The sequence below is a fragment of the Dicentrarchus labrax genome, unplaced genomic scaffold (assembly GCF_905237075.1).
Source record: "Dicentrarchus labrax unplaced genomic scaffold, dlabrax2021, whole genome shotgun sequence".
Classification (NCBI taxonomy): domain Eukaryota; kingdom Metazoa; phylum Chordata; class Actinopteri; family Moronidae; genus Dicentrarchus; species Dicentrarchus labrax.
The window spans coordinates 26,296,657-26,319,461 of record NW_026136714.1 but is presented as its reverse complement, the minus strand read 5'-3'; the positions used below and the strand labels follow the sequence as shown (position 1 = coordinate 26,319,461).

At 40.7% G+C, this 22,805-nt stretch overlaps 1 protein-coding gene across 5 annotated transcripts in view; it reads left to right on the top strand.

Moving 5' to 3' along the window:
- The window catches only part of LOC127375830 (tight junction protein ZO-2), a 111,883-nt gene that overhangs the window by 24,392 nt on the left and 64,686 nt on the right, over positions 1 to 22,805 (top strand). Inside the window, exon 1 of one of the 5 annotated variants that reach the window (XM_051422150.1) lies at positions 4,965 to 5,558. The exons of the other annotated variants lie outside the window; for them this stretch is intronic. Within the exon in view, the coding sequence (XP_051278110.1) occupies positions 5,499 to 5,558 (60 nt within the window). The 5' untranslated portion in view covers positions 4,965 to 5,498. Of the gene's footprint in view, positions 1 to 4,964; positions 5,559 to 22,805 lie in introns of those variants that run through there. 5 annotated transcript variants of the gene reach the window in all.

Here is a 22,805-nt window from a genome sequence, read left to right as displayed (position 1 = left end):
TAACATCAATTAATCATTTTCCTTGAAAACTGCTTGCAAAGTCCTTGAAATGTATTGCAAAAGTCGAGTGGCAACCCTGAGTAGCAGTAAAAATATTTTTGGCGCTGTTAAATTACTTTTTGAGCTACATGACTAATGGAATTGGCTGTCTCTCTCTCTATCTTTGTCTTCTGTCTGTCACAACATATTTCATCAGTCTCCGTCAGTGAGTCACTTTTGGCAGGGGAAAGATTTATCTGCCCCGGTGTGACATCTCTGAAAGACAGACATGAGAAAGGAACATTTAAATTTTAGGACATTGGCAGTGTGTATAGGTGTGTGTGTGTGTGTGTGTGTGTGTGTGTGTGTGGCTGTTGTTCACACACGTTTAACTGCTTTGCCATAGGGACTACGGGTGGAAAATAGCAATTTGCTAAAACCCGGTGCAATACATCTCTCCTTGTTATATACAGGGCTAATGTTTTATTGTGCACTGTCCCTGTTCAAATAAAAGAAATAATAATAAATAATAAAGGTGTAACGTGTAAAGGTGTGTTTAGAGAGTGGCAGTGAACACAACCCTGTTTCCCAAAAGCATCTCAAAGCCTTTAGATTATCGTTGTCCCATTTTAAGTCTATGAACTATGATAATCTTAGTCTTAAAGGTGATAGCATGATATTGGCAGAATTGGAATATAATATTCATAGGTATGTTTTCATTACTGTATAATCACCTGTGCCCAGTATTTCAGAACATTTAATCAAGATCAGAATGATCCAGATTTTGTAATCCCTTTTTTTCTGTCCTGGAGAAAACTGACCTTGTAGGTTCTGGTCTTTCAAAGAATTTTTTGATAGGATGATTCTGATCCAGAAAGCCCAAGATCAGGATTACAGAAACTAGATTTTAATCTTCAAATAGGCTTCTATCTGTTGGTCAAAGTAATTCAACATGTTGGAAATGTTGGGAAGTGTAAATCAGTTTCCATATTATTCTTACTCATGTATCTGCATTGTTGTTTAAACATGTTTAGTTTTAGTTTAGTTTTTTATTATATTATGGGGGATTTGTCAGAGGCAAGATTTAAGCCGTTCAGAATTGGTGTTACAATGCAAACACACTGACTCACAGTCTTGGAGACATCCCAGTCTCAATATGGACCAATGCCTCCTCGTGCTAGTTGTGATGACACATTAGGCCAAACTGACAAAGACTTAAACTAAACACATTTTCTTTGTTTCACTTAGATTTTTTACTTTTTCTAAACTTCTAGTCTAGTTTAGTTTTTATTTTATTTCAGTGAATTATAATGTTTTTTCACAGCTAGTTTTAGTTTTTAGTTTAGTTTTAGGGAACTGTAATAACCTCTGTCTCTACATCCTCCTTGAATCCATGCTGAATCCATCCTTCCAGTGGGATCAGGATCATGCAGAGTTTTAGCATCAAAACTATCCTAATCTCCACTTTAGAGTTTTGAAATACCCCAAACCAGCGTTTGATCTGGATTGGTGGATTGGATTACCAAATCCGTAGCCCAGTTTTGTTGGATCAGGATCATATCTCCTGCTTTGAAATACCCAATTTTGAAATTTAATCCTTCGCTGAGAATTCTGATCTACATTAAAGGTTTTGAAATACTGGGCCTGTTGTGTTTTATTACCATAGACATTTTTTTTTCATATATATATATATATATATATATATATATATATATATATATATATAGCCTGTATTGATAGGACAGCTCAGGGTAGACGGGGGGAGAGAGAGAGAGAGAGAGAGAGAGAGAGAGAGAGAGAGAGAGAGAGAGAGAGAGAGAGAAGAGATGACATGCAGCAAGGGCTGCAGGTTGAGCCGAACCCACTGTCACTGCAGCAAAGTGACCACTTAGTATTTGCGGTGCCAGCTCTACCAGGTGAGCTACATGGGTGCCCCAAAATGACAAAATACATATTACAGACAGAGAATTGCATAGAAAGTGCCCGAAACAACTAATAATCTTCTCAAAATTAATCCTAACCACAGTAGTACTACAGTTTCATTGTCATCAGTTAACTAAATGATAGAAAACCAATGCATTACACCACAGACCCCCAATTTAAGAGGATTTTAAGGAATTCCCCTTTTTAATTTTTAGGTTTCAGAATGAATGACAATCAGTAAAAACTGCCAACCCTATTCATTCCGTTGTTCTTCCAACTTCCAAAAAATGTGATGAAATATTCAAATTATATTAAAATATTCTACTCCTCCTTTTACTGAGGACCCCCTCCTCAAGGAGCCCAGGTTGAAAACCACTGGTCTTGTGACTCTATTAGTGTGGATGGGTTATCTTATAAATAAGATTATATTAAAATGCACATCCACAGGACTCTTTTCAGCATTAGTTTGTGTCATAGGAAACAGCCATTATAAATAGTTATTCCCATTTTTATTCTTGAAATAATAATATTCTAATCCTACAGTATAATAATTGAACACATAGCAATGCCTCTCCTTCCTCTGCTGTTTGATGTGTTTCCCTCAGTAGCCTCTAGATGTCCCTGTTTCTCTGTGACTGACAGTGATGCTGGAGTCTCTCTCCGATGCTGGGACTTCAGTCAGTCTTTAGACTGAAAGGGGGGCTTTGTCTGAAGCATGGTAGGCCAGCTTGTTAGGGCACACACATACACACACACAGAGAGTCACATAGGCAGAGGCTAAATTACAGCCCACGCTTGATGAGTTTGCTATGTCATTTTTTTCTGGAAATTCAAGGTCAGTAGACAATGGATGTGCTGACAGAGGGAGCATTTCATCTCACTGAACTGATTTAGTAGTGTAACTAACTGCACACTGTCATTGAACATTTACTGTCAACTGTTATTTTATCTGTAACCTGTTATTTTTGTCTTCCTCGTTATTGTTGAAGACACGCATGGGAGTAAAACATTTAAAGTCCCCTCCAGTCAGAAATCAGTGTTCCTTCTTGTCCCTACAGTGTGCTGTTTGAATGCTGTCAGTGCAGAGGTTGACACTAGAATGATATTTTCACATTCATCTGCTGAAAGTGGAAAGTTTCTCTGTGCTCATTGAATATTTGATTTTAAGGGGCGGGGCCTACCAGCATGATTTGTGACATCACAAATAGTTTGGAAGTCAGTCCTGGTCCAGTATGCAACTTGTACAGTGTGATGTAGAAACTTGAAGCCACCGGTGCACATCCACTGAGAATGGACTTTACAGTGAAGTAGGAGACATCTTGTGTCCAGCAGGAGAACTTTAGAAATGAAATTGTAATGAGGTAGAAGGAGGAGATGACTTTTTAAGGATTTAAGGATTGATTTCCCCTTGACCAACACATGACAAGGTCTTTAGATAAGATAGATCACATTGATTTCAGTGACCTTTCCAAGACTGCAAACCCTGCAATCATGTTGGCCTTTCGACATTCAGTCTTTTTTACAATAGCATGTAAACTATTTTAAAGAACTTCAGCCTCACAAACGATGTTTGCCTTTGTCGAAGTTCATTTCCTTCCAATGTGAAGAAACTGGTAACTTCAGTAATTAAAGGACACTGACTGTATATCTGACCACAACCTGTCCATCTATAGTACTCTAAAAATGGAGCATATGGATGTGAATAGGAGCTCATGTGCAACAGAGACAAAGCTGCAGACTAAAAAATTAAAACAAACATATGCTCATAATACACGTTCTACATACATGTCCTCCACCACCAGTATGCACTGACTTCAGCCTCATCTACTGATCCTCATTTACTGATCCTTACTGTTAGAAATCCAGAATATAACTAACATCTATCTGCTGCAAGTGAGACATATATATCTAAACTGTAGGTTTAAATGTTTTATGCAATGTTTATGTAAGTATTCAGTTATTTAAATCCTGCTGTTAGAGCTTTTTTTGTTTGGTTTTGTTGTTCATTTATATTAAATACTGTGTGTCATCTGTGCTGTGCTGCTTTTGCTAATGCAGTGAAACAGCTCCTATGGGATCAGTACAGGTTCACAAACTTCCGCACATAGATAATACATTATTAATATGACATGAAGAATATTAGAACATGAAGTGCCTTACTATATACACTGCAAACCTGAGCACTCAATTCTGATTTATTGCTCAGATCTGATTTTTGTGTTTGTTTTGTTGTTTGGCTGTTAACAGTATTCACATTAATATATATATACAGCCACTTGCTTTGGCAATGTGAACGTCTGTTTCAAGGGTCAACTACTAGAATGTAAATAATTCATCATAACCAAAGAAACAAAAACACAGACAGCTCCTTTTTGAACTCTTTACAGCCTCTCTACCTATTATGAGCAGGCTTGGGGAGTAACGAATTGTGACTGAATTACATAATCAGGTTACAAAAAAAGTAACTGTAATCCATTACAGTTACAGAAAAAAAAAAGACATAGATTTACAGTTACATTTACAACATTATTTGTGACTCTTCTTCCTAAAATTCAGACTTTTGATGATTAAAATCCAGTTTAGTTTGTTAAAATCAAAGTAATGGAATATTTCCAGAAGCCAAATGAAAGCATTTCCATCTTCTAAACTAGTTTCCTCCACAATTACAAAAATGAATCCAAGGATGTGATTGGATTGTTGGATTGGATCAGTAGGCGGTGACAACAAAAATAATTATTTTGGGGGGCTAAGTAGTACTAGTTTAGTTTAGTTTTACGACTGTGGCAAGTAATATTGTTACTGTAATATTATTAGTAGTAATGAGTGACTGCCAAACACTGTTAATGAATCAATACTATCCCTTCCTACCAGTTAAACAAAAAAACTCTACCAACTCATTTACATGCACCTACTACAATAAAGTCTGTCTTTACAGTCCAACTATTTATACACAACCCTTAGAAACTGCACACAGTTCTGCTTCTCTAGAGTTAATAATGTGATCCATATGAGCCATGTCGGTGTGTCTCAGTGTGATTGGTAGAGGACGCACTTTCCCTCTGAAGTAAAAGCCCAGGAGAGCTGCTTCATGTCGGGGAATGAACCAGGAAAGAGGCAGAACCGTGGACTACATTTGGTGTACAGTAAATGAAGCTGGTGCCTGGAGATTTACAGTTTATTCCCTCAGCTGTGACTCACTGTGGCGGTGTTTAACCCGCCAGACCGTCAAAGGAGGACTCGCTAAGTGTTGTTATTTCCAGCCAAAAGAAAAACAACGCTCCCAAATGAAGGAAACAGGAAATGTGAAATGTCCATGATTGTTGTGCTGTCGTAGCAGGCGGCGGAGTGCGCCGCCAGTTGTTGTGCTGCTCGGACGGACCTCCCCTCTTTCTGCCTGCTGCCTTCTGTAGGCTGTCCACCCGGAGGAACACCAGCCTGCCTGCCTGAGACGAGGGCGGAGCTGGCCTGGCTGTCACAAAGATTATGTTCCGTTTCAAAAACTAGCCACCACGCTAACCGCTGCCTCGACCTGAACGGCTCTGGGCTTTACCCGCGACGACAAAGCGACTTCTTCTTCAGCCGACTCGAGAAGCAGGATGCCGGTGAAAGGCGGCGGAAGACTGGCCTCGTACCCGAGCAAGAGCGAAAATGTCGGAGTAAGTGACACTTTGCTGTGTGTGACATGTGTGACGGTAAATTCGGTAACATTTAGTAACTTCGCCATAACGTGGAGGAGTTTGGGAAGACGGTTTTTACTGTCGGTGTTCAAAGTGTTGGGAACATGCGTCATTTCAGAACCTGCCTGAAGTGGCTGTGAGGCTTCGTTCAGGCTGTGAGGTGCGTGTTGGCCGGCCAATAGTCAGCTCCTCAGTACACCTGTTGGGCTTCAGGAGAGCCAATGGTAAAGCCTGTTACATAGCCGGACTATCAGTTCACTCTGCTGCTGTTGACCAGTTGTTTATCAGCCTGTAACCTGAGGAAAGTGGAAGAACTTTGACCTAAATCCAGTGCTGAGAGTAGACTCTCACACCATGCTGTGATTGTAATCCTGTCCAGATTGACATGTTTGATTTGATGAGGGTGTTCACTGGAGATAAGAAGGTCACAGGATGTAATCAGTTGTAAGACCAGTAGGGAAACACAAGGACAATTAAATGTCTTCTCTGTGTTGTTGTGCTTTCTTTGAGAGAGGCATCCTAACCCAGTGGTACCCAACCTAGAAGTTGGCACCCTCACTAAGGGTCGCCAAAGCTTCATGGGGGCAGTGAGGCCTTCTTGATTTTAAGGTGTGCTAGAAAACTAAATATAATACAGTAAGCCAGTACCTTAGCATTTGGTTCACTTCTGTGAAGGAAAGTCAATTAAAAGTAAGTTGTAAGTGAGTTGTCTAATTGAGCAATGGTGAGTGCCAGGGACAAGGAAACACTGGATTTGTCAAGAAAGAAGCCTATTAAGTCTGTATGGTTGTTAAATATAAAATAATACATAATACAGACAGAATTATAACAGGAAACAAGCTGCTCAAAATTCATCCAAATCACTGGTTTTACACAAACTGCTTGCAGTTACTGAGTTCACTGTTTGGACCCATTGCACAGTTTTGGATATAATATATAATGTACATATTATAAGTCACTGAGTCAGGGCTCGTCTGTTTACTCAATGATAGAAAAGGGCTCCCTGAAGGAAAAAGGTTATGAACCACTGGCCTAACCTGCTCAGTGGCCACCTGTGGAACTTAAATCTGTGTTAAATAATTGTAGAGGAAAAAACAATATGTTCCCTGTTACATTCCCTCTAAATCTCTCAGCCTACTTTCACTTTAGCACTGCAACATTGTTTCCCTGTTCAGTGCAGTGCTGTGAACTTCAAATGTGTAGTTGCACTGAATATTATGAAAGACAATTTGTTTTTAATGAAAAAGGTCAATTAAATATTTTTTAAGCACATAACTTGACCTCATGTTGCTGTGACCATTGGGGAGAGATGGTGATCACACAATAACAACTCTGCTGGTGGGTCAAGGTTGACTCTTCCTGTGTGTGTGTGTGTGTGTGTGTGTGTGTGTGTGTGTGTGTGTGTGTGTGTGTGTGGATGTGTGTGTGTATACACCCCCCTAAGGCTCCTTCTGGTCTGGCTGGTTGGGCGCAGAAGGAGAGGGGCTGTTCAGATTAACAGAGCCTAGGGGCTTTGTGTGTGTGTGTGTGTGTGTGTGTGTGTGTGTGTGTGTGTGTGTGTGTGTGTGTGTGTGTGTGTGTGTGTGTGTGTAGTACTAGAGTCTCTGTGATCACACTAATGACCCCATGAAAGTCTTCTTCAATCCTCTCAACCATGGCAGTCTAATATTTTGTCTTGAATTCAGCCTGCTTTTCATACAGACAGTATCTCTCAGTCTCCTCCATTCAAACTGTTAATACATAGACTAGAAACATTTTGTTATAGACAATTAAAGTGTTCCTGCTTACATAGATAATTGCAGTTGCAAACATGATAAACAGGTCAAAATGTTAATTCTTTCTATGTGAAACATAGTATGAGAGTTCCAGCTGCAGTTCAAGCATTCTGACAGAGTTTGACGTATAGTTTGAAGAGTGAGTACAGACAGTAGTTGAATTTCCAGCTGATGTGCAATCCCCAAAAGCACTGACACTGGTGTGTAAGCGCTGAAAGAACTGGAGATAGTTGAAGCTGTGCATTAATCGATAAGTCGTCAACTTTTGAATCAGTTCTCAACTATTTTGCTAATTGTCTATAGTCAATTTTTGAAGAAAACATTTCCACGTTCTCTGATTTCAGCCTCTCCAATGTGAATACGTTCTGCTTTCTTTAGTCCTCTGTGACAGTAAACTAAATATCTTTGGGTTGTAGACAAAACAAGACATTTAACGACGTCAGCTTGGGCTTTGGGAAGCACTGATCAACATTTTCTGACAGTTTATGGACCAAACAACAAAGTGATTAATTGTTAATTAAATGATCAACAGGTCTATCGATAATGAAAACAGCTATTAGCTGCAGCCAAATTGCTAGAGCTAATATAGGGCTGCGACTAATGATTATTTTCACCATTTATTGATCTGCCAATTATTTTCACAATTAATTGTCTATAAAATTGTGAAAAAAGTGATAATGATTTAAACTGGAAGTAGATCAACTGTCAGTCGTAGACAGAAAACAACGTGAGGTGAAAGCAGTCAGTGGTGAGTTTGTTGTACAGTATATTTCTTTTCCCTCTGTTGATCTCAGCAATTAAAGGAAAAGTAAAATGTTTACTCTTTCTTTCTTTCTTTCTGAATGGTGATCTGTCTGGATCAATGAGGTGCTTCACATCTAATTTAAAGAAGAAACTTAACAGTGGTGCACACTGAACTGTATTTCTTAATAAGATAATTCCATTCCTGTCCCTGAGCATTGTCTAATCTAGTCTGTGCACATTGTTCATTCATACAGGCGAGCAATGTATTCTGGAACACGAAATCACAGCTGAGTCCTCTCCTTTCTGAAAGAGAGGAAAAAGTGTGTCATCATGTGTACAGCTCCCTGGAAGGCATCACCTTCCCAAAAATCAATGGCACTGAAGTGTCATCAGGATTCTATCAATACTCCCATGATTCAGCGGGCTGTATTTATCAACTCCATTTTTGTTTTCTTACAATAGTGGAGGACCCAGTTCAGCCTGAGTGACGTATTCATACTAATGCAGCTGCTGACAGTGAACAGGCAGAGCATTCATTCGCTGGCACATGTCAGATATAAACGGCTGGCACAGTCAAACACTGATGCAACCCCCAGGTTGGCAACCAACCGCGTATTAGACCTCCGTTTCTCAAGGATTTAATCTGCTGGTTTAGCAATAACACACACATTCCTGTCTGGTAACTGTATCCATAGCCTGAAGATATTTTCAAAAATATACTTTATCACAGCATATAGCAAGTTATATAACTTTTATTAAAGAATTTGAAGTTAAATATTCTTTAAAATGTTAAATATAATCTAAAATATACATTATCAACCAATTCTAGTTAAGATTGCTGAATACGGCTTCTTCTCTCTCACGCTGTGCTGCTTGCCACTGAATTGTAAAACACAGCGCCCTGTGCACGCTGGATAAACTTTGCAGTGACACTGATATACCGGTATTACCACAAGCATTTTTTTCTATATCATATACCGGAAAAAACAGCTTTCATATTGGCTCATATTGGGTAACATGTACATGAATCAGGGGTACACAAGTTGCCATTACTGCAGTTGCGTCTGCCTACAATATGCACGCATTTAAATGCAGCCGATTAATTTGAACATGATTGATTGTGCTAACTAGCTAGTACAGTAGTATTACACAGTACATCACTTGAAATGTGACAGATGGTCAAGGGATCTGCTTTTTCTCTATTTCTCCATTTTCTATTTCTGGCTGTTGTCATATGTCTCACTGATATGTAAAACACTTGCCATCCATATAACACGGCTTCATCTCTAACTTGGGGCCTCTGTCTAACGTCGTCAGTCCATCTACCCATGCTGCGGTCGCTGCGGTCGCTGCTGCCACTGCAGTAATGGCGCTGCTACTAGATAACTGGATTCGTGTATACGCCAATAGTGATATGTTTGCAATAGGCCAATGTTGGAAAATAGAGAAAATGTCCACAGTTTCCCAGAGACCAAGGCAAGGTCTTCAAATTTCTTGTTTTCTCTAACAAACTTGAAAAATTCAACTGAAAGCAGCATGTCCTCACATTCAGGAGGCTGGAACTGTGATTCTGGGGCATTTGTATTAACCAATAAACAATCCTGTGGATACATTTTTGAGTCCCCTGTGCATTAAGGCCTTAAATATATTGAAAGTTTGAAGTGAGAGAATGCAAATGTGTGTATCGCATACCCTGATGTGTGGCCTTAGAGTGTGTGTTTGATTGCACTTGTGCTTTAACAGTAATCCCTGAAATGATGGTAGATGTGCTCGGGGCTGTGGACCAGATTTGGGCATTAACACCCCCCCCCACCCCCACCCCCCACCAACTCCTCCCTCTCCCCCCCACTATGTTGTGCAACACAAAAAGACTCTCTATAATTAGACTGCTCACATTTGGGATGATTATAAAAGATTGAGGCTGTTTCTGGCTGAAGACTCGGCTTGTCTTGTTCTTCTGTCTCCATGTCAATGTTTTAGACTTGTTGGTGTATACAACAGGGAGACCACAGGCCCTGAACAAGGCGTCACTTGTCTTCTTATTTTAAGTCAAAGAGTTTGTAAAGCTCCTCAGTACATTTTCTATTTCATGTTTTAAAATAAGAAAACTTCAGGGTCCTGAAATCAGCCCACCCAGTAGATTTAGTGACAAGTAGAGGTGAAGTTGCTGACTAAAACCAACTGAATACCGCTCGCCTTGAAAGCATGTAGGAGAAACTAAAGTGGCTGCAAAAAATGCGAAAGCCCAGATCTAGTGCCAGTGTTTGGTTTGTCTGCTCTGCGCTACCGTAGAAACATGATGGTTCAACATGGCGGATTCTGTAGCAGAGGACTTCCCCTGTAGATAAAAACACATTGTAAGGTAACAAAAACACAACGATTCTCATTTTCAGGTGATTATACTGTGATTATATTCCATTTCTGCCAACAGAGCCTCCTAAATGTGACTGTGAATGGTAATGTTTCTGTTGATAGTCTTCAGATAAAACCCTACAGTGTTGTGATGTGTGTGTGTGTGGTGTGTGTGTGATTGTGGTGTTGTGATGACACTGAGCTTCAGTTTGCTGATTCCATCAGCGCCAGTTGTTCTCACTCTGGTTATTTCAAGCACGGCTGGTTTTTGCAAGTGAAATCGGGACAGCCAACATTACAAGTGGAGAAATGATGTTGTGCAGACAGGAACAGAAAAGTGGTGGGCTGTGTTATTTTATAAGCAAGTACTTCCAGGTTTTAGTGCATAGCTACAGCTCGGCTGAAACAAATTACACTCACCTCCCACTCTCAGTTTACACTTCACAGGCCTTGTTGCCCATGTATCTTCAACCATTTCACCTGAACTGGCAAACCTTTTTCGTCTTTTCTGCATGAAGTGTAAGGCTTCGGATTTTAAGAGCTCTAATCACCATTTCCCTCTTGTGTATTGATCAGGGAAAGGCCGTCATTTGGAATGGAGAGTCTGGCTGCACTTTAGTGACCTGCTATAGGAGCCATAGTGGCCAAACATTCAATAAATTGAAGTCGAAATTCACCTATGAAATGCATCCAATCATGGCATTTGAAAACTGACCGTTGCTCATTCTGTTCATTCTGTGCATCTCTGAGTTCCTAAAGTTAGGAAACTCAACTCTCTAATCCTCCTTCCAACTCTTGTAAATTGACCGAAGTCAGTATTTTTCAGGTCTGTCTCTGGCTTCATCCCAGTGAAATTGTGTTGTTTCATATACTTTTTGTCATTATGGTCAGCTTTCTTTATCACAGTCAACACAGGATTAGACCTTCAGCCAAGAGCCCCGTCTTCTTTCATGCATTCAGGTACAGATGATATTCTGACACCATTTACTGTAAAGATAAGTGTAACAGCAACCTTCTCAATGTGCTCCAGATGATAAACCTTGTCACGGTCCTGTTTCTTGAATTTCTTGAAGAGATCTGACTGAGGAGTTTGCTTGTATGCATGCACTCGTTAAAGATAGGGCTCGCACAGCTGCTGGGAGTGGCTGACTGATAAAATTCCTGCCTCTGTCTTTATATCTCCCTCTCCATGAGCATGTGTTTAGTGTTTATTGGCACTGCCCTCTGGCTGGGGAATAGGTTCAGAGGCCAAGGGCGTGGTGTTCTGCTGAAACCCAAGCTAACATCAGGGAAGACCACATTTGGTGCAGTGCTGGTCTCTTGCTGGTCTCTTGCTCATCACTGTGTGTGTGTGTGTATGTGAACTGTTCAACCAGAACAGTGGGATCTGCATTTGCATTTATAAAGTCTCTAACATCCAACATCAGCATCAGAGCCCTCAGTGTAGAACACTGCTATCTAGCGGTTGGGGGTTTAAACACAAAAATCAATAGTGTTTTTGTGAATCGATACAGTCTCACCAACTAAAATATGGCGATACGATATTTTCTCACACTCCTAGTTGATACTGTAAAAAGCTTTCATGGTAGCAATGTTTGAATGTTGTTTCAAATGATTTGTGTCCACAGAAACACAGACGTAGCCTCAAAGAGTTGACTCGACAAGCCTTTGTGGGATGGTGTTGGCATGCTTGTCCTCAGCTGATGAGCCGGCAGTATCACTGCCCACTGGGAGAGATACACTGGTCTCACGCAACTTAATGACGTGCCACTTAGCAAAGCCTACCTCAGCTCTTTTGCTTCACTGCCATTCACAAATCCTCAAGCCTCTGATGCCATTTACTCCAGTGTTAGTGACTGAAATGCGCCCATTATTGCATTATTCTTTAGCATTCCAACCCCCACCCTCACCCACGTAGATCAGTTCACATACTTAAAATATCCTGTCTGAGGCAACTTACTGAGGGTGACTGCGGTGCTTACTCCACCGCTCAAGCACTCAACATTCATTCAAGATTTAAAGCTTTATTGTCATATGCAGAGAGGAGAAGTTAGCTTGCAGTCTGACCAATAATCAATTTAGTGGGGGGTGGCGACCGCTGCCTCTGACCTTGTTGAATGGGCGTGGTCACCAGGCTGGTTGGAGCTGTGAGCTACAGACCACAGAGCAGGGAAGCCACGGTAAGAGTAAGCATTGGGGCTGAATGTTTCTTCCTGACTGTCAGTTTTTGTTTTGTAAGGCAGCCTGTCTGTGGTCACCATCTGTTTCTGAACTCGGCCTCAGGCTAGAGGTCACTTTAAGAGTAGAAACTTGACTCAGTAAAAGGCAGGAGGTTGGACTTTCTTGTCTCAGTGAGGAGAGTTTTGGATTAGACACTTAACAGTTGGGAAAGTGTACTCTCATTGGAACGCCTACTTTGGGAACTCAGTTTGTATGGTAAATAATATGGGTTTTCTTAGCAGGGCATCGTCTAATTATAGTTTATAGCACTAGCCGCGTGGCTCTAGGGTTGACCCTGTCGGCCAGTCAGTTGGTCTACTACTTTGGTCAGACTGAAATATCTCAACAACTATTAGATGGCATTTAGACATCCATGTTCCCAAGAGGATCAATCCTAATGACTCTGATCTTCTGATCTTTCTTAAAATAGCGCCAGGTCAACAGTTTTCGTTTTGTGTAACTGTTTATTCCCTGGTCTCGAGGACCAACATCATGTCAAAATTTGATTTTGTCCAGTACTTTGGTTTATGGCCAGATACCTGCAAAACATCCCCATCAGCCTAAACTGTACTTTAATGCGGATTAGCAAATGTTAGCATGGTGAAAAGGCCCAACAGGTGGCCTCCTAAACATCAGCACACATCCTGTGTTGTAACTATTCTTTATACTTTATCTGCATTCAGTTATTTGAAGAGGATTGTGTGTGTGTGTGTGTGTGTGTGTGTGTGTGTGTGTGTGTGTGTGTGTGTGTGTGTGTGTGTGTGTGTGTGTGTGTGTGTGTGTGTGTGTGTGTGTGTGTGTGTTTTTTACATTTATCTTTGTTAACTGAAGTCTAACTCACAGAGAAGAGGTCTGATCTCATGTCCTCTGGGGACTTTCTGGAATTCTTTCACACACACGGTCAAATCCCTCCTAATGATACACCCCAACACTTCCATAAGCGTTAGTATCACCTTTGGCAAATACTCTCTGAACTAAACAGTATCATACAGTGGGTGTGAGTGCAGTATTGTTGCTCTGTACTGGTTTTGTGGGGCCATTTGAATGTAGGCGACGCTGCATTTGCCTGTGTGTCTGAGTACAGGTCAGTATTGTGTGTGTGTGTGTGTGTGTGTGTGTGTGTGTGTGTGTGTGTGTGTGTGTGTGTGTGTGTGTGTGTGTGTGTGTGTGTGTGTGTGTCGTGTGTGTGTGTGTTCAACCACAAATTGTTGCTTCCTGTGAGTGAACATGACTAAGAAGACGTTATCTGTGGAATGACAGGAACAGGGAGTGATGGTTTACAGGCTGCTTCCTGCAGCAGAAGCCTCTTTTCCCGGTGTTTCCACCTCACCACTCCCTGAGGCCAAGGCAAGACCACAACCCCTGTTTGGACCAAAACAAAGATACACACTCTGTCCCTCACTCATCAGACGTTTAAAACATCAAATGTGATGTTTGTGATAGGGTCGTCATTATCAGCAGTGGAATCTAGGCTCAGAAGATGACAGCGTTGTGAACAGAACTGCCTCAAAAACATGCATTTTCTTCAAAGATGTGCATGGCACACTTTTGGAATCACAGAAGGTTGTTAGGTTTGGAAACAAGTATTTGCTACCTGTATGAGCCTACTGTAGGACTGTGCCTCTGGTGAATCCTGCTGACACAGCAGATGTGTTACACTCTGTACTGCACACACAACCCTCCTTTAATAGGAGTCAGCACCACACCTGCATAAATTGCCGTGTGTGTGTGTCATATGTAAATAAAGGAGGGGTGAGTCATGTTGTTGTTTTCACAGCGCATCCAGTTTAGAATTTAACAATGAAACCACCACTGTCAGTGCTAAATACAGCTTCAGTGGTAACAAACACACACCACTCTGTTGTTTACAGAGTAAAGTCGTGTTGCATTCCTTGTCAGATATATTGTTGTAGCCATTTTGGATGTGTGTGTGGTGAGTATATAAATATTGCACACTGCACCTGCACACCTGAGGGCATAGGCAGGTAATCATAGTGATGTATCTTACATAGGGCAGTCACAGGTGAACAGCTGAAGGGAATGAGGAACAGGGAAGCCACACAGTTTTTCAACCGTAGCGCACTGTACAGGTCGGTGCTGGTCTTTGTCAAAAGACCGCCTGAAACACACTAAATAAGAAAAATCATTTTATGTAGTGATGGGTACAGAAATTCAGTATTAAACAGGCCCTGGAGCTAAAGGCCAGAGTACTTAATATGGCACTGCAGCCTCTTTGTCTGCTCTCTGTCAGGGCTGTGGTCCTCCACATACACACACACACACAACTAAAAGCTATTTTTTACCACAATAAAAGCTGTCTACGTCATCTGTTTAGCTTCGTTTGCCACGTGTCTTAAAATCTGGCAAATTCTTGTTTTCAACTGAGCTGCTGGCTGAGACAAACCAGCCCCTATCAGTGTTACCTGCAGAGAGTCATACATCAAGGGAGAGAGGACAAGATGGATGACTGATACTGATACTCTATATTAAAATATTAGTTTAATATTATTTTTTCCCCCAGTGAGATATTATTGTAGAGCTTTTATATTGGCTTTGCTGTTATAAATATTACAGTTGCTGCTCTAGAAACTTATCTAGTTGTGAATTTAAAGACAACCAGGCTGACATAGGAACTGTACAGCTAATATGCACTCTTCGATGTTTGTTTATTTATCGTAAATCATATTGTCACATTGTACATTGTAGCTGTTTTTTAAAAATCAGCTTATAAATTAAGTGTTAAATGCATGTTTCTGGACCTCATTTTTTGCACCACCACACACTAAAGATGTCTTTAAATTCCCTCAAGTGGCTTTTTTTTGTTGTTGTGGGCGCGCACGTGCATGTGTGTTCAACTACAGATTGTTATTTCCTGTGAGTAAAAATTCAGTTCAGTTCAGGAGCACATTGATGATACATGATCCAGCCATATTCTAGCTGTTGACAATGAAGCCCTAGTTTTTGCTTGTGACAAAGATAAGTTAGCATCTGCATCTTTCATGTGTTTAACATACTAGCTGAAAGGTCTGAGCATGGTTGACCTGTTGGTCAGTCTGTCTTGACCCTTGGGCAGGGGCAAATTTCAAAAACTACCTGCAGTGTTACTGTGAAAGTAATTGAACTGATTCATGCTCCACGCTATGCTAGTGGTTCCCAGCCTGTGTCTGCTTGAGACCCCCCATCACATGCTGTACTGTATGTATTTGTAATAAAAGCCCAACCAGTACTGGATTTTTTTAACTCAATACTAATAGCAAGATGTGAGAGTAAAAGAAAAAATCAGAATGAAATATGGACATAACTTAGACATTTTGATTCCCTTAAATTTAGTTATTAAAAAAACAATTTTACAGTAGTGATTTCTTACTGTACTGACACTTAAACAACATAAACGCCCATACAGATATATCTGAGATAAGATAATATCACCTGTGTCATGATAGATAGATACCTGTTGGTGTCTACTTTGTACATGAGTATGAAGTTTTATATATATATATATATATTTGCTATTCAAAATAAGTCTATAACCTTATTTGGTTTAACTTATTACCAAGAATGTTCCCAACTGAAGTGCAGTCACTTGATACCACTGCAGTCTGAATGGCATTTTCCCCACCAAGTGAACAGAACCACTTCACATTCCAAACAGGCCTGGTGTGAACAGGGCTTTAAATAAAGAGTAAAACACAAACCGCAAAGGCAAAGAACAATGAAAACAAGTGCACAGACTGTAATTCAAGTAAAAGGCAGCCTACAGTAGAGTAGAAACATAAGCACGTTAGAGCTTAGTAATGGCATCTAAAAAATCTGGATTAGAGAGGTTGAAACTGCCTAAGTAACTCCCCTTATTTGCCTACTGTACCTTGCTTTTTGTAGCATCTGATGCACTTTTTATTGAGTTATCTCTGCACCAACCTAATGCTTTCACAGGGTAAATGTACTATTTCTAATATCCGTTCAAGTCAAGTTATTCTGGAGTCCTGTTTAGGCAAAAGGCCTCGCAATGATACTGTAGGTCAAAACTGTGATGAAGGTCATCTTATTACGAATACATTGACTTGTCAGCAGCTGTCATGTGCTTTCCCATCAGCCATATTCCACAGATTTCAAGCTCTTCAGTTCACAGACTTGAAAGCTGTGTAGAACTCAAAGTGTTGTCCGGTCGTGACTGGAATGTTAATCTGAGAAATGAAGCACTGTAATTACTGAGAAATAACAGGAAGAACACTTTAGAGAGCGGTTGAATACGCTGGCTCTGTGTGTGTGGGTGTGTGATATTATCAGTGAAGTCTTGTCTCTAAAACTGCCCTCTCAGACAGTTAACACATAACAAACATCAAGATGACAGAAGAAACAGAGCCCTCTGGCATGATACGATATCCTTTAAAACACATTTTAGGGCTGGGCGATAAATCGATTTTATCGATTCATTTGAATTTGTAGTTAAACACGATTTATTTTTAGGTAAAATCGGTTTTCTCTTGAACTTCCAACGCTTGAACCCCGGCGCTCCCTTTGGGCTCCCGTAGGTCAGAGTGCGCTGACCCCTCCCCCCGCCTCTCCACAGATAAACACAACATGGCAGCAAGCCAGGATGAGCTCGTCCCCAAAAAAGGCACAGTGTCGTCGGTTGTTTGGAACTGGTTTGGTTTTGTGGCGTCCGACAGTGAACAAACCACGACCCACTGCAAAGTTCGTTTGAAAGCTGTTGCAACCAAAGGTAGCAGTACGACCAATTTATTCCAGCACCTCAAGCAGAGGCATGCAGCCGAGTGGGAGAAATTTTGCTCTCTGCGAGATATACAGGACCACAGCCCACAAACACCCGCTAAAAAACAGTCTACAGAAAAATCGATTAAAATCTTGAATCGGGTTTGGTGTGAAAAAATCTGAGATTTTATTTTTAAGCCATATCACCCAGCCCTAACACATATTTAAGGGAGCAGAGACAGTTAATTTCCACTCAGCAGACTAGTGTTAACTGTGATTGTATTATATAAAGGAGGGCAGAGGAAGCTGCTCTGAGGTCAGAAACGGAACAATGGCTAGACCCACTTCTGCTCCTGGAAACCATGGAGGGAAGAAAGAATTGCGTTTTACTGCACGTATTGCTTTATACTGATGTTTCTACTATTTCATCCACCCTGTTTATATCAATAAGGGTAAGAATTTTATAAACTTAACGAGGGTTATATCATGGCCACTTGCCAACAAAATACCATACGTTATCCAGGCTGTCCCACAGCATATTACAGTGGATGTATGCTCACCAGAAATAAAGGGCTGATTACACAGCAAAGTCCGCACATTTAATTTAGACCATCACCTAGTACAGCAATTCCCAAACTTTTACATGTCAAGGACCCCAAATTAGATGCACATTAGACTAGTAGTTTCAAACCTGGGTGTCAGGACCCCTACTAGGGTCGCCAAAGCTCTATGGGGTGTTGCGAGGCCTTCTTGATTTGAAGGCGTGCTAGAAAAGTTAAAAAATATACACAGTAGGCCTATATCTCCATATTTAGGTCACTTCTGTTAAGAAACGTAAATGTAAAGTAAACTGTCTAATAGAACAATGGCCCAGTGTCAAGAACCCTGAATTTGTCCGATTAAGTCTGTATGATTGTTAAATATTTTACAAAATACATAATACAGAATTGTATAAAAAGTTCCCTAAACAGCTAATAATCAGCTTAAAATTAATCCAAAACACAGTAGTAGTACAGTTTCATTGTCATCTCTTTACTAAATGATAGAAAAGGGGTCCCTTAAGGAAAATGGTTGGAAACCACCACATTAGACCCCACAATTTAGGATTTTGTTTCAAGCAATCCCATCTGAGTAATTATGTTTGTTTTTTTAGGTTAAATGATAAACTTCCAACCCTATTCATTTCCTTGTTGTTGCACCTTCCAAAAAATGTGATTAAAATATTCAGATATGGACAGCTGTAGAATGACAGGAAAGGGAGGAGAGACAGAGGGGATGACACGCAGCAAAGGACCACAGGTTAGAGTTAAACCCATGGCCACTGCAGCAAGGACTCAGCCTTGGTCTCTGTACCCTGTTAGCTCACCTGGTAGAGCTGACAATGATTTATATTTATAAGTGCTGTCAAACGATTAAAATATTTAATCGCGATTAATCGCATTATGTCATAGTTAACTCGCAATTAATCGCACATTTTTATCTATTCTAAATGTCCCTTGATTTCTTGTTGTCCCATTATTTTTTCTTATTTTAATGCTCTTATCAACATGGAAAAGTGGATCGGCTTGCTTTGTGCAAATGTTGTTTTTATTGAAAACAACATTGGCATATACTGTTGTGTTCAATTTCACACTAACTTCTCACTTGGAGCAAATAATCTCTCACACAATGACAAACAACAACTTTTGAAAAGTAAACTTTCCATTCAGAATATTAGTGGCATCCATTTCGGCGTCTCGTACTCGCCATCCACTCAAAACGTAACGTCTACTACTCTTAAACAAGTGTGTGCGGCGTGCCTGTTGTTTTTTTTTCCGGTCTAGCTAGATCCGGTGTGGTGTTGTACTTTTTGAGTGGATGGCGAGCGCGAGACGCCGAGTTGGATGGATTCCTTGTTGTCTGAAAATGTCAACAGGCTTGTCTGTTTGAGTAACTGGCTCAAAGCAAAGAAGTAGTAGGCTTACCTTTTATTGGTAACCGTTACGGTTCATTCTTTCTGAAATAAGAGGCTGGGTTGAGCCTCTGGTGAATAAAGAGCAATAGCCTGACTGCTATGTTCAAAGCAAACTTGAGGAAAGTATTAAGCCATGGTTTAACTGCACTATAGGCTGAGTCCTAGTTTACCTTACATGTGCACTTTGTAATTTTATTTTGTATTGCCCTGTTTTGATCCCTTAGGCTGTTGAAGGGGCTGTTTGTGTGACAAAGTATTTTTTTCACCCTGTTATTGATGGACAGTGTTACATTGTGTGAGAGATTATTTGATTAATAAGTTACCAATAAATGAGTGATGGCCGAATTCAGTTTCAGGGTCCTGTATTGTGCATGCTGGCTCACTATCACAATGTGATGTTTGACTGCGACACTTGAATAGAACAGAGCCGTCAATAATGTTATTAATAACACTGTGATTTGTCCCTGTGGCTGTTGGAAAAGTCAAAGCAACATGTCGCTGTATCAGGAAAAAGAAAAAACATTGAAGTTGAGAAAGGGAAAAAGTTTATATAGCAGCACTTACCACCAATGCTAACCAGTTTCCATGGAGAAATCTGTGACCAAATTAGAAACGAGTTACTCATTGACTTCTTTTACAACTTTAGACTTCACTTGTCTTGTTTTAAATATAATCAAATATAGTTCCCGTGCTTTCTGCCACATTTGTTGCTAGGCAATATTTAGAACAGATATAGGTGTTTCACAAAGCTGGGCCAGGAGTGTCGAAATCCTGTTTGCTCCTAAATCTTGAACATACTCATTCTACCAAGAACAGTCACGATCAAGTGCCACAAGTTGCCCGTAGCTGCATTTGAAGTACCATATGGGAACCCTGCAAGTCCCTTGATATTTTTCACAATAAAAGGAATTATTTTAATTTGAAATGGATACAGGAAGTGTTGAGTTTGTATTAACAGCATAATTCATTAGCAAATATTTAACAGGGCGAACAGGAGCAGAAACATATACTTATCAAAGAGAGAGAATTAGAAATAAAGGCCTGCCTCTAATATAGGCCTGCTTCAAATACACCTCTCACTCAGATTTATTTAAATAGCTTGTTCTAAAGAACAGTATAATAGAAGGAAGCAAACAGGAACGGTGAAATGCAAAGCCATTGTTTTCGTCCAGGCACTTTTATGCAAATGATTTAATAAGAAAAGTTGGAGGAATGCATTTTTTGTGTCTAGGGGGAATGTAAACAGCAGCAACAGGATGGTGAATTTATTTGTGGTTTTCATAATTCAGTCCACCTCTGTCAGCTTGGAACACCTTCTGCCTGTCCAGTGCTTGATCGGGGATGTGGATGGAGCCGGGCTCTGTAAAGATGTGGGCACAACCAACTCCAATTTCGTGTTGTTTGGCCAGCAGGAATCCTATTTTGTCCAGACCGGACATTAGCCAGGAGCAGTCTTAACGGACCAGTGGGTAGGATTTACTGACATCTAACGGTGTAGTTGCAGGTTGCAACTCCTTTGCTTAACCCTCCCCTTTCAAGGGCGCAGGAGAAACTACAGTGGCTGTGCTAAAAAAGCCAATGGTCCTATCGAGAGCCAGTGTTTGGTTTGTCCCTTCTGGGCTGCTGTAGAAACAGTTCAACATGGCGGCCTCCATGGAAGGGAACCTGCAGCTACAGATATTAACGGCTCATTCCAAGGTAACAATAACAACAAACAAAAAAGATGATTGATGATTTTACACGAATGAAAACATACCTGTGCATTTTAAATTTAATTTCTGCCTCATAAATGTCACACAATGGACCTCTAAGTCCAAGCTGGGCCAGCATGGCTCCTGTCCCAGCTCTCTTCCTCTCCTCCTGGGGCGATCACAACACTCGCTGTGGTTGGGTGATCTGGCTGGGTGGATTGTCCCAAGGTCCGCTGCTCTTTAATCTAAACCCCGCACTTCCTATTCCTATGACTGTAGGCTATTTCTGTCATAGCTAATATGTGTTTCAGCAATGAAGCCCAAAAAATACCCAGATAAAAACAAAAATGTAGCAGCAGTTGGAAATGACATATGTTGAACAACACATCTCACTAAACCTGTCAGATATGGTCTTGTCTCCTAATGGGCACTAAGTTATCTGAGACTGGCTAGCTGAAGGGAAATAAATGAATGAATGTGTGAGAGGAATAGATTTGGTTGCTGCTGTGCTGATGAGTCTCCACCCCCAGGCCTCCACTGCTGACTGGCACACACACACACACATTCACACACACTCTCACACATTCATACACACACACACACACACACACACACACACACACACACACAGAGCTGCAGGTGCAGTGAGAGGAGAATGTATAAATAGCATCAGCATCGTTTATCATGGTGAAGAAGCCGTAGCTTCCTCAGTGAGTCAGGTAGCTGCAGCCTCCAGCTCTGTGCTCAGACCTGTCACTGTGCTTCTGACTGCTGCAGTCATTTACAACCCTTCACACTGTGACTCTGTCATCAGGAGGCCCCTTGAGCTGTTACAGGAGCAAATGAAAATGGAACAAATCTGTGTTACAGAGAAACACTGGCCAGTCACTTTCATTTGCTTTACTCACATGCCAGCCATGTTTAATATTGTCATACTTGAGGAGTGACACACTATGAAGAAGATTTTAGCCTCTAAAAAGATTAAGAAATAGACAAATATGGAAATATTGCAGTGGCAGTGTAGGAAAAGGTGCACATACTGTAAATACTTCAGCAAACTGATTCATTACATTGATCCATTTGATTAGTTTAGTATTTACTGTTAAACCAGCTACATGCTTCTGTTTAATGTCACAAGATGATGAACCACGTGTTTCACACAGAATTAGTGGTAAGAGCTGAATTTGTGCGGAGGTGTTTCGTGATATTAACCACTTGTGAAATATGATTTTATTGTATTCACGAATTCGGCCAGCATTCTTCTCTGCGGGCAAAAGCCAACAAAAACCCTTCTTCATGTTTTGATTCAGAGCATGCACAGAGAGGAGGGGCTATTCACAGACCAGAGAGCAAGAGCAGGGCAGGAAATAGCTGTGTGAATCAATGCACTGCTTACAGCTTGACAATAAAAATGAGATTTTACCCATTTTAAATAGTAAAAAAAATCAATATGTGGTGGTCAGTCTTTTATTGGCATGTCGCCACAAATAAATCAATGTATGGGAAACACTGGAGCCCTTGTAATATTAATGATGATCTTGGTCTTTCCTGTAGTGCCACCTTCAGGACAAACTTTTCTGGCATGCCCCCGATCAGAAGGTAAAAAAAATTCACGGCCCACACTCTACAGTTGTTATCAATCGTTAACAGTGAGGGGGAACCAAAGCTAATAAGAAAAGATCCGAGTGCAATTATAGTGGAGTATAGGCCAGCACAGTAGCATCAGCAAACTCTTGTTTGTTTGTTTTCCCAACATAAATCATATTCATTAGGCTGT